At 57.4% G+C, this 12,186-nt stretch overlaps 2 protein-coding genes across 3 annotated transcripts in view; one reads left to right on the top strand and one right to left on the bottom strand.

The window, feature by feature from the left end:
- The first annotated feature begins 342 nt into the window (after positions 1-342).
- On the top strand, positions 343-9,863 carry NLRC3 (NLR family CARD domain containing 3). Its single transcript, XM_066330096.1, has 16 exons — positions 343-2,073; positions 2,641-2,727; positions 3,393-3,476; positions 3,716-3,799; positions 4,278-4,361; positions 4,469-4,552; positions 4,961-5,044; positions 5,777-5,860; positions 6,294-6,377; positions 6,479-6,562; positions 6,823-6,906; positions 7,395-7,478; positions 7,585-7,668; positions 7,887-7,970; positions 8,119-8,202; positions 8,641-9,863. Exons 1-16 carry the CDS (start codon positions 344-346, stop codon positions 8,729-8,731), a joined length of 3,000 nt encoding a protein of 999 aa, XP_066186193.1. The 5' UTR covers position 343; the 3' UTR covers positions 8,732-9,863.
- An 801-nt stretch (positions 9,864-10,664) lies between these two features.
- Positions 10,665-12,186, bottom strand: part of CLUAP1 (clusterin associated protein 1) — a 53,654-nt gene continuing 52,132 nt past the window's right edge. The window contains exons 12-13 of one of the 2 annotated variants that reach the window (XM_066330094.1): positions 11,455-11,496; positions 10,665-11,168 (exon numbers count right to left, since the gene is read on the bottom strand). In XM_066330094.1, coding sequence (XP_066186191.1) covers positions 11,016-11,168; positions 11,455-11,496 — 195 coding nt within the window. In that variant the 3' untranslated portion in view covers positions 10,665-11,015. The remainder of the gene's footprint in view (positions 11,169-11,454; positions 11,497-12,186) is intronic. The other variant, XM_066330095.1, reaches the window with a different exon arrangement.

Below are 12,186 nucleotides of genomic sequence, written 5' to 3'. Positions count from 1 at the left end.
CAGGCCCAGCAAGGACAACCAGGTTCAGCCACAGCCCAATGGCCACCAGGCAAGGGCAGAGCAGTGAGGTCCAAGACCAAGATCTAGCTCCAACAAAGCTTTAGCTGAGGCTGAAGGCCCAAGGCTGACCTTAAAGGGGCTCCTGGGCTGACTGTGATGCTGATCAGGGCCCTTTAGCTCTACTGGTGCCCTCTGAGCCCCTGCCACCTTCCCACCAGGATGTAAGGGCTCCATGAGTTTTCCCTCTGCATGGGCATGGCAGAAGAGTGAGGCAGCTTCTGTCATTTGCCTTTATGGTTCCTTCTCTTGCTCCTCACCCATTTCATTTCTCTGTGCAGAACCCATGGTGCAGAAGCACCTGGAGAGCCTCCAGAGCTCCTGTGGGAATGGCCTGGAGACAGGAGCCCTGCAGCGCCTCACCAACCTGCTGCTGGTGGAGGGCCTGACCGACATCCAGCAGAAGGACCACGACATCCTGCAGGTTGAAGCCACCAAAGGCCTGCCAAACGTGTCCAAGAGCATCCCCCTGGAGAAGTTGTTCCTGCCCCTCTCCAAAGTCAGCATCCCCCCTCGGATCTCTGTCACCATCGGCGTGGCGGGGATTGGCAAGAGCACTCTGGTGAAGCTGTTTGTCCGCAGCTGGGCAAAGGGGGAGATCAACAGGGACATCCTGTTTGTGCTGCCCCTCACCTTCCGGGAGCTGAACACCCACGAGAAGCTCTCTGCTGAGCGCCTCGTCTGCTCAGCCTTCCCTCACATCACCGAGCCCAGCTGCGTCTCAGCCCGCACCCTGCTCATCCTCGACGGCCTGGATGAGTTCAAGACCCCCTTGGATTTCTCCAACACAGTGGTTTGCACCGATCCCAAAAAGGAGATCCAAGTGGACAACCTGATCACCAACATCATAAGGGGGAACCTGCTGCAGGAGGTCTCAGTGTGGGTGACGTCGCGGCCCGTGGCGGCCAGGCAGATTCCCAGTGGGCTGGTGGACCGGATGACGGAAATCCGAGGGTTTGGGGATGCAGAGATGAAGGATTTCTTGGACCAGATGTTCCTGGACAACAGAGATTTGTCCAGCCAAGTCCTGCAGCACATCAGGGCTAACAGACCACTACAAGTCCTGTGCACCATTCCTGGCTTTTGCTGGATTTCTGGCTCCTCAATTGCTTATTTCCTGAGACACAGCAGCGATCAATCCCAAGAAGAACCCGTGGTCCCCAGGACCCTGACAGAAATCTACTCCTATTATTTTAAAATGGCTCTGAGCGGTGACTGGCTGGAAAAGCCAAGAGAAACCCTCAGGACTGAGCAGGCTGCGAACACCAGCAAGAAGCTGGTGGGCAGCCTGGGCAGGCTGGCCTTTTACGGGCTGCTGCGGAGGAGACACGTGTTCTATGAGCAGGACATGAAGGCTCACGGCATCGACCTGTCCCTGCTGCACAGCAGCCTCTGCACCCGCCTCCTGCTCAAGGAGGACATGCAGGCCTGCACTGCCTACTACTTCTCCCACTTGACCATCCAGGAGTTCCTGGCAGCTCTTTATTACTACACGGCGGCCAAGCGGGCCATCTTCGACCTGTTTGTGGAGAGCGGCGTGTCCTGGCCCAAGCTGGGGTTCCTCAGCCACTTCCGCAGCGCGGTTCAGCGGGCGCTGCAGGGCGAGGACCGGCACCTGGACGTCTTCATCCGCTTCCTGTCGGGGCTGCTGTCCCCGCGGGTGAACAGGCTGCTCTCAGGGTGGCTGCTGGTGAAGGATGAGCACGTTGGGTTCAGGAGCCAGGCTGTCAGCACCCTGGAGGACTGCCTGGACGCCGAGCCGGCTGTGTCCTCGCGCGCCGTCAATGCCATGCGCTGCCTGCAGGAGATGCAGCACACGGACACGGCCAAGGCCGTGGAGGAGGCCATGAGGACTGAAAGCTTGGCTGGGAGGCTCACCCCCATCAACTGCTCTGCCCTGGCTTATCTCCTGCAGGTCTCTGACGTCTGCCTGGAGGAGACAAACCTCTCCAACTGCCTCACCTACAATGCCTGTAAGAGCCTGCTCCCCCAGCTCCTCTTCTGCCACAGCCTCAGGTGAGTCCTGCTGGGATTGCACCGGGAGAATGAGAAGAGATGCCAGGCTCTGATCTGATCTGGAATCACAGCATGGCTTGGGTGGGAAGGGACCTTACAGCCCATCCAGTGCCACCCCCTGCCATGGCAGGGACACCTTCCACTGTCCCAGGCTGCTCCAAGCCTGTCCAGCCTGGCCTTGGACACTTCCAGGGATCCAGGAGCAGCCACAGCTTCTCTGGGCACTCTCAGCACCCTCAGCACCCTCACAGGGAACAATTTCATCCTAACTTCTAATCTAAATCTCTCCTTTTAGTTGAATCTTGTTCCCTATTTAAGTCTCCTCTAAGTACTGGAGGCTGCAATGAGTTCTCTCTCCCCTGTGACTCACAATCCCAGGTGTCCGTGGAGATGTGGGTTCACCAAATGTCCACCTGCAGAGAGCTGCCCTGGGGGTGGCACTGGGTCAGCCCTACTTCTGTCCTTGAGCTTCTCCACCTGGGACAGGCAGATGTCATGGGAGGATCATCCCTTCTCCACTTTGTCCTCCAAACCCTTGCTCTTGCTCTTTCCTTGTGTCTTCTGCAGGCTGGACAATAACCAGTTTAAGGATGATGTGATGGAGCTGCTGGGCAGTGTGCTGAGTGTGAAGGACTGCCAGATCCAGAGGCTCAGGTAGGACCTGGCCCAGGGCAGATGGGATGTCATGGGGAGCTGGGGGCACCGCAAAATCAGGGTGAGGGTCCCCCAGGAATGTCTCTCCCACCAGCTCCCCAGGGTGCCTGATGTCAAGGACAGCCCCACACGATCCCCTGTGCCCAGGCACAGTGACCTTAACCCTACGTTGTCTTGCCCAGTCTTCCTGGTACCTCTGCCTCCTCAAGGTTCCTAAAAAAAAGTCAATAAATCCATGGGTTATCCCAACAAACCACTTCCCAAGGTCACATTAGATCCCTGGGCACTTGAGGCTCTGCATGGAGCACCTGCTGCATGGAGGGGATGGGCTCCTGGTCTCCATACAGGGAGATGCCTCATCCCAGACAGGAGTTCCCACTTTCCCCACCTCCTGCTCTTCCCCAATGGTGCACAGAGTTCCCCATGCTGCCATCTGAGCTCCTTTATAGGACATAAATGAATTTTATGTCCAGAAATGGTGTCCTTGCAGTCCCTGCCTGGTGTCCACCCCAGGAGAACATCCATCACTTTGGTTGTACCATGAACCAAATGCTCCCTGTGGCTCTTCTCTGCTCACCATCCCAGCTGTGTCCTGGGACATGCCAGGGTCTGTGAAAGTCTCCTTTTCCTCTGGAAAAACACCCAATTTTCCTTTTTCTGGGCAGCTTGGCAGAAAATCAGATCAGCAACAAGGGAGCCAAAGCTCTGGCCAGGTCGCTGCTGGTGAACAGGAGCCTGATGGTGCTGGAGTAAGTGTTCTCCCTTCTCCAGCTCACATTCCCACTGGGAACCATTCCCTGCCCAAGGCAGGGCTGGATCCCACCTGGCCTGACTGAGCTGGGGAGAGTCTCCAGCCCCTAAAGCCACCACCACAAGCTACTGCCCTCACATCCCACCTCAGCAGTGCCACGTGGAGGCATCTGGCTTAAACTGGGCCTGTGCCAGTCCAGCTTTGCTAACCTTGGTTCTTCTGCCTGTCTCACCCCAGCCTGAGGAGCAACTCCATCGGCCCCACTGGAGCAAAAGCCCTGCGTGATGCCCTGAAAAAAAACCAAATCCTGCTCTCCCTGAAGTAAGTGTCAACCTCTGCAGCACCTCCTGGAGCAGATGCCCAGGGCAGGCCCCTTCCATCCCTCCTCTGTCCCACTGGAGTTTCCCAGCTCCAGGGCCAGCACCTGGGGACAGCCTGGGCACACCCTGGGTCAGCTGTGCTGGGCAGTGAACACGAGTGCAGCTGGCACAGACCAGGCACCAGGGCAGCCCTGGGCCAGAAAGCTGGGGTGGTCCTGCCTCTTGCCTTCAGTGCCTGGGGGCTGGAGTTGAGGTCCTTTCTGGGCATGGGAGCTCCCAGGGTGCTGTTTCATGGAAGAAAGAACATGCCATAGGAGAGGAGGGAAGGAGACTCCTGGTCAGGGGTGCTTGGGGGCCAGACCCCTTTCTCAAGCCAGGGACAAAACAAACCAACCCCAGGGCAGGTGGCCACTGCCCTGCACAGCCCTTGGCCCTGCTGTGGCAGCATCCACACACGGCTTCACTCCTGTCTCCCACAGCCTCCAGCACAATTCCATCAAGGACGACGGGGCCACCTCCCTGGCCGAGGCCCTGCTGACCAACCACAGGCTGGTGACCCTGCAGTGAGTGACCAGGACGTGGTGTCCCCCTCTGGCCACCCAGCAGGGTGTGGTGCCACCGATGGGGATGTGGCACCTGGCATTCACAGGTGCCTCCCTCGCTTTTGCAGCCTGCAGAAAAACGCCATCGGAGCCCAAGGCGCCCGGAAAATCGCGGAGGCGCTGAAGCAGAACTGCAGCCTGAGGGAGCTGATGTGAGCACGGCATGAGGTGGAGGGATGGCAGTGCCACATCTCCCGGGGTCTGTGGGCAGGAATGGCAGGAAAGGGACATGTGACAGGCAGGAGGGACACTGCTGCCTCTGCCCAGGGGGTTGGTGTGGATAGAGAGAGCAGCCCTGTGGAGATGCTCCCTGTGTCTCCAGGGATGCAGGGAGCCACATAAAGAAAGGAGAAGCCATCTCCCCTCTGGCAGAGGGAAGAAGCAGGGCTCCATGCCCTGGGGAAACACTAAAAGTTACTCCAGCTCAAACCAGCCATGAGAACAGGTGTACGTAGGTGGGAAATGAGGTGGCAGCGAGTTCATGCTCATTGCTGCAGCAGGAAGAGCCTGGGGGAGGTGAATCCCTTGCTGGCAGTTCCAAGCTTCCTCTTGTGTCTCAGGCTCTCGAGCAATTCGGTGGGAGACAACGGCTCCATTGCCTTGGCCGAAGCTCTGAGGGTGAACCACAGCCTGCAAAGCCTTGAGTAAGTTGCCCCTCTATGCCTGGACTCCTTGACAAGAGAGCCCAGCCTCCTCCTTCCAGCAAAATCTGCTGCCCCTCAAGCCTTCAGCTTCTCCCCAAGTCTGTCCCACTCCACATTCCCTGGATGTGCAGCTGGAACACGATGTGGCAGCTCCAGCAGCAGCCAGGCTGGCCCTGCCTGCACCGAGAGGCACTGACAGAATTAATCCTAAAACCCAGTGAGGACTTTTTGTTCCGGCTTGGAGGAAGTCAGTAGCTTTGGGTGCTCTCCCTCTCAAAAGTGTTGGGAATTGGCTAAGGAGGGAGCTAATGGGTTGGGGTCTGGCAGAGTCAGGCTGGAATGGTGCAACCTTCATTCCCGGTGGGAACAGCACCTGAAGAGGAGGGCTGATGGCTCCTGGGGATGAGTGGCTGTGCCCTGGTTCTGTCCCTGCGACAAGGATCCCAAACCCACGGGAGCCACACCCCAGCTGAGCCAGCAGCCACAGTGACAGACAGGTGGGGACAAAGCTGGCAAACCCTGTCCCCTCTGGTGCTGCCATGGTGAGCAGGAATGGCAGATCCCACCCTGGATGCTCCAGTGTTGTTCCTTCTGCCTTGGCTCCCCCTGTTCCCTGCGGGTGGGAGATGCCTTTTTCTTGGTGAAACGGGCACTTTCCACCCCAACATGACCCTGCAGCCCACCTGTGATGCCAAGACTGGCCCATCCTCACACCTTCCCCATTTGTCTCAGTCTCCAGAGCAACTCCATCAGCAGCACAGGGGTCACAGCACTGACAGCAGCTCTCTGCTCCAACAGGGGACTCCTCAGCCTCAAGTAAGTGACAGCCCCTCCAGTCACCCTGGCCAAAAACTGCTGCTGAGACCTGGGAGCTTTTCAGCAGCCTGGGCTTGTGCCTCGTTGTTTCCACAAATCCTCTGAGATGCTGAAAGCAGCTTAGGTCCCTCCTCCGGCTGTGAGCAGCTTCTCTCCATCTTTTTCTCCCTTTGGGAAAATATTCATTCAGCCACCTCTTGGAATGGAAGGATGGCAGCAGGGATGGCAGGCCAGCCAAAAGTCCTGATGGGCCACCAGTGCCCACAGGAAACACAGGGAATGGAGATGCAGGAGCTTTATGGGGGTGGTCTCAGACAAACTGCCCTACTCAGTTGATGGCCTCAGCCCCAGAGCAGGAGGTGAAGGGGGCACTGGGGAGCAGCTGATCCAGCCCTGCCTTGGCTGCTCCTCCCCAGCCCGTGTCTTTCCCCAGCCTCCGGGAGAACTCCATCAGCAAGGAGGGCGGCCCTGCCATCGCCCGTGCCCTGCGGAGCAACAGCACCCTCAGGAAGCTGGAGTAAGTGCCATGGGACCCCGGAGGGCACCCAGACCACCCCGTGGTGTCCCTGGTGGTGTCCTCAGCTTCTCCTGTGTGACTTGAGTGCTCTGTCCCTGCAGCTTGGCGGCCAACCTGCTGCACGATGACGGGGGCAGGGCCATCGCTTTGGCCATCAAAGAGAACCAGGCACTCACATCCCTGCAGTGAGTTTCCCCGTCAGGGGCTGGGTTATTGGAGCCCCTCGCATGGACATGGGCAGGGACACTGCTCCTGGCCCTCAGCCCCTCCAGGCTGTGACAGTGGCACCCCTGGGCCACCCTCCATGGGAAGGGTGCTGTGACATCCCGGATGGACCCGCGGGGTCTTGCACATCCCTGGATGGGTGCAGATGGGTGTGGAGCCTGGATGGATCAGGGCACGCTCACAGCCCAAGGTTTCACCTCTCATTTTTTCCTGTTTGCAGCTTGCAGTGGAACTTCATCCAGGACAAAACAGCCATGGCCCTGGGACAAGCACTACAATCTAACAGCAGCCTGGCCAGCCTCGAGTAAGTGAGCCATGGGTGGATGGGTCCTGGGCCCTACTGGAAGAGCCCTTAAAGGTCATCATCACCCGTGCCACTGGCAGAGACACCTTCCACTATCCCAGACTGCTCCAATCCCCTTCCAGCCTGGCCTTGGACACTTGCAGGGATCCAGGGGCAGCCACAGTTTCTCTGGGCACCCTGTGCCAGGGCCTCCCCACCTCATCCTTCCCAATAACCCATCTATACCTGCCCTCTGGCAGTGGGAAGCCATTCCTCCTTGGCCTATCCCTCCAAACCTTTGCCCAAAGTCCTTCTCCAGACCTTCTGGAATTCCTTTAGGCCTGGAAATCTGCTGTGTCCCCATTGTGTGTCCTTGGCTGGGGATGCTCTAAATGCCTTGTGGCCCAGGAGCTCCCCCAGGCCATTTGGGAATGCTGGGCCCCATGCTGGCTGCCCTGTCCCTGCTCCTGGTCCCCAGGCCACGGGCACAGGCAGCACTTCTGTCCCAGCCTGCAGGAGAACGCCATTGGAGACGAGGGAATGGCCGCGCTCTCGGCTGCTCTGAAGGTCAACACCACCCTGGCAGATCTCCAGTGAGTATCCAGGCTGCAGCAGGGCCCTGGTGTCACCCTAATTATCCTAATTAACACACCGTGGCCACCTCAGGACAAGTGCTGAAGGGTCCCTGTTCCCTTGCAGCCTGCAAGTGGCTTCAGTTGGCGCGGCCGGTGCCCAAGCCCTGGCAGAAGCCTTGAAGGTCAACAAGAGCCTGCAGATCCTGGAGTAAGTGCTCCATGGGGCCACCAGGTGCCCATGGCAGTGCCACTGATCCCTGGGGTCTCTGAGAGCCTGGCCCTTGGCTCAGCACTGCTGCTTCCCTTGCATGGTGATCTCCCAGACCTGTCCCTGGACTGGCCATGTGCGGTCACTTCTCCCCCTGCTCTCGTTTGGGGCCACCCCGGGCTGTCCCCTCCTCACTGCTGCCTCTGTTTGTTTTGCAGCCTGCGTGGAAACTCCCTGGGCGTGGCGGGGGCCAAGGCCGTGGCCAGCGCGCTGAGGGTGAACTGCAGCCTCCGCTGGCTCAGGTGAGTGTCCCCCTGCCAGGCTGGGCCACGAACCTTCCACACATTCCCTCAGGGAAGAGCGTGGGATGGCCAAGCCGGCGGTTCTCAGAAGGGCAAACCCTGAGCAGGGGGCTGTTCCCAGTGCCCAGTGCATGCATTCCCTCCACAGCCTGCAGGAAAACTCCCTGGGCATGGACGGAGCCATCTGCATCGCCACGGCCCTGAAGGGCAACCACGGCCTCACCTATGTCAAGTAAGTGTCTGCTGCAGTGGGTGGGAAAGGCAGCGATGGGGGAGACCATGGGAACCATCCAGGGACCTTCCCTCTGCCAGCACTGCCCCATCCCTGGCTGCCCACCAGGCAGGAGCATCCCGTTCTCCTGGTGTGACAGCCACCACACAGCTCCAGGCCCCTCGGCTCCTCTCCGGGGATGCCCCTGGGCCAAAGAACCACCTCAAAACACAAATACTCTCCAAAACATTCCAGGGGAGAAGTGGCTCAGCCCCTCCAGCTGCCCAGGGCTGTCTCCAGCTCCTCACTTGGCTGTCTCACTTGAACAGGGTTCTGCATGGAGAGGGGTGGGCACAGGTGATGCCAGATGCTGGTGCAAAACCGGGCAGCATCTCCTGTCCCCACCAAGGATCTTGCTGTGCCTCGTGGCCCAGCCTGAGCTCCTGTCTTTGCTCCCAGCCTGCAGGGGAATCACATCGGGCAGTCGGGAGCCAAGATGATCTCAGACACCATCCGGACAAACTCACCCGACTGCATCGTGGACATATGAGGGGCCTGGAACGAGGGGGGCCCAGGGTCCCTCTGGCCTGGGGGACTGCAGGGAACTCCTTGGTGCCCATCTCAGGGATTAATTGGAGCAAGGAAAGCTCCTGAGCTCCTGGCACAGCCCAGGAGGACCAAGGGTGTCGGATCAGGAGTGTAGGAGGGTCAAGACTCAGTTGAAAGCTGAGGGATGTGTATGCCCATGTATGTCTGTGTTCATCCAGGCCCCGAGGGAGCTTCAAGGAATGTGGGAAACACAAAAAGGAGTGAGGAGGGGGCAGATGCCACATGCCAGACCTTGATTTTGTGGATAATTTATCCGCTGGTGGCAGCAACTCCTCCTGTGATCTCCCTGGTGCTTTGTTACCCCTGGCTAGAAACAGCCCAGTCCTGCAGGCCCCCTTGAAAACCCAGATGGACCTGAGAGATTTGCTGCTGCCCTGCTCACATGGGAGTGGTGCTGGGGACCTGGGCACTCCCAGCCGGTCCTGGCTGTTGCTGTGCCCTCAGTAATAAGCTGGTGCTGGCAGACACACCTGAAGTGTTTGGTAGAGCTGTACTCCATCGAAGAGAGAGGTAACCCAAGGCACAGGAGTGGAACCATCTAGAAAGACCTTGGAAAATAAAAGAGTCCTCAGGAAAATGGAGGAGTAGGAGGGTGAATGTAAGAGGAACTGCACTGCCTGAGGGTGGGCTTTCTTCAGCACATCCTGATGCTGCACCAGGACTGCCCCAGCTCGAAGTTCTGCCTCTCAGCTTCAGGCTGGAACTCTTCGATCTCCTGCTGCTGTCACTAGTGTTCTGTGACCTTGGGATATGTCTCCCTGATGTCTCAGCTGCAGAATCTGCCCCTAGCAGGTCACCTTTTGACCAGGAGAGCAAAGGTGATGCCTTTTTGTGTGTGGCAGAGACCCAGTGACTCTGCAGAGGTGCCAGGTTTGCAGGTGATCCAGCAGCCAAACTGAATCCCTGGAGCCTCCTGAAGCCACTGTCCCGTCTCCAGCCCAGCCAGAACACACTCACTGTCACACTCAGGGCACCCAGTGGCTGCTGCAGGGACCTGGTGGCTGACCCCAGAAACACTGGGCCGAGCTCTGGAGATGTAAATACTTAGGAATAAATTTGTTCCTGGATGAGAAGATGCCTCGTGCAGCCTTGCTCTTGCACTGCAGCACATTGGGATGAGCTGTGCTCCACAGCCCTGGGCTGAAAGCTCAGTTCACTGGCACAGGGGGCTGCTGCTGCTGCCTGGAACAAGGAGCTGCAACACCAGCAGGGGCTTTGCCAAATACCTGCTGGCTGTGCTGGAGGCTAGGTGGCAGTGCTGCCTGGAGAGACAGGCTCTGGCTCTGTGCACACCAGGTATGGAGTCACTTTTCCATCTGGACCTACAGTAGAGAAAATAGAAAACTGTGACTCAAACTGCAGCCCAGACTGGGAGACTGGGCCTGATCTTGGGGGTCAGATCATCACAGAATAGTTTGGGTTGGGAGGAATCTCAAAGCCCATCCATTCCCACCCACTGCCATGGGCAGGGACACATTCCTACAAGTCCTCTCCAGCCTGCGCTTGGACACTTCCAGGGATCCAGGAGCAGCCACAGCTTCTCTGGGCAGCCTGTGCCAGGGGCTCCCCACCCTCCCAGGGAACAATTCCTGCCCAATATCCCATCCATCCCTGCCCTCTGCCAGTGGGAAACCATTCCCTGTGTTCTGTCCTTCCACCCCTTGCCCAAAGTCCCTCTCCAGCTCTCCTGGAGCCCCTTTAGGCCCTGGAAGGGGCTCTGAGCTCTCCCTGGTGACTTCTCCATTTTTAACTCCACTCCTTCAGTGTACCTGGGGCTGCTCTTTGTGCAGACAAGCCCCTGATTAAGTAAAGGATATGTTTAGGATAAATAAATTTAAACCAGATTTGAAACCAATTGAAATGCATTCCCAGAGCAGCTTTTCATCCAGTTTTATTAAGCCAAAGAAATCTATTTGGGCATAATAAAATGCATGGAAATCAGGCACACGATGCTCACTGGAGTGAGACTTCTGGCACTGCAGTGCACAAGAGCCAGTTTAGTGCAATTATGGAAATAAGTGCACATTACTGTGATCCTCATTATGGATAAACTGCTCATGCTTTGAGATTCACAAACCTGGCAATCCAAGTTTAATTTTCAGGTTTAATGAACATTATTTACCAACTCCAGAATTCACACTGACACACACTTTTCAGACAGCAGGGTATTAGCTCCTGGCCTCTCCAAAAGTTCGTGCTTCAAGAGACCTCCTGCTACTGAAGGGTCAGAAGTCATTATCACTTTGCTCCAGTGGCTCTGGCTTCCTTGCTCGGAGACTGGATTTGCCTGGGGCGATTTCCATGCTGTCATCTTCCAGATCCTCCTCCTCTTCCTCCTCATCTTCATCCAGGTCAATCTCACTATCCCCTGAGTCGTCCTGCAGGACAGGAAACAAGAGTCCATGACCAGCTCAGGTCTGCCATGGCCAGGCCTCTTTGCCAGCCCAAAGTGAGGGATGGCAGCGCTGGCTTCCCCCTGCACTCTCAATGGATTGCAAACCTCCTTCCCCACCCCACGGGGTTGATGAACACAAATTCCCTGATTTCTGCTGGGTCTGGGCTATCCAAAGCCTGGCAGGGTGTTTAACACTCAGATGACAGCTACTGTGAGACCACAAAACCGAGGTGAAGTGGAGGACAATGAAGCACAGGAGAGGAACCCACCTGTGCCTTGCGCCGGCCCGGCCGTGCCGGGGCTGGGGTCCCCTTGGAGAGCCAGAGTGGAGGAACACCAGAGGCAGAGCAAGGAAAAAAAAACGTACAAGAACATAAAAGGAAACAGAAAGTACCCAGGCTGGGAGCAGGGGAGAAAGCAGCAAAGGCAGGCACAGCTCAGGTATCCTGAGCCACACCAGCAACTGAGAGAGGTCAGGCACACACTGCTGGCTCTTCCTAACTCCATGAATTTCTTGAGGAGTTCAAAGCAGCCTCACTGGTTTCATCCCCTGAGCTGGGACACAGAGGCCTGCAAAGATTCTGAGCTCTGAGAAGGTGCAGTCAGAGGGCAGAGCCAGGAGACAACTGAAGTAGCTGCAGCTGAGGGAAATCACAGGCTGAAGTCTCTATCCCTGGACGTGCTGGGGCTGTGTTAGCAGGGAGAGAGCTGCCAACAGGGAAGTCTGAAGGGAATAGAAATCATAGAGTGTGACCATCCAAATCTGTCCCTAAGGTGGCCAAGGACAACCAGGCGGCACTGGGACTAAAATGACATAATCTTCCCCCACAGCACAGCACTCTGCCCTTCCCAGAAATGTGTCTGGATGTCCAGGAGGCAACAATAAGCCTTCACTACACCCATTCAGGCAGAAGCAGAGTGTGGGCTGCAAGTTCCTCTCCAAGACACAAGTTAAGGGGGCCCAAAAAGCTGTGGCTGCCTCATCTGTGGAATTGTTTTAG

This window comes from Sylvia atricapilla, chromosome 15, assembly GCF_009819655.1.
Source record: "Sylvia atricapilla isolate bSylAtr1 chromosome 15, bSylAtr1.pri, whole genome shotgun sequence".
Taxonomy (NCBI): Eukaryota; Metazoa; Chordata; class Aves; order Passeriformes; family Sylviidae; genus Sylvia; species Sylvia atricapilla.
This window is presented reverse-complemented; position numbering and strand designations above follow the sequence as displayed.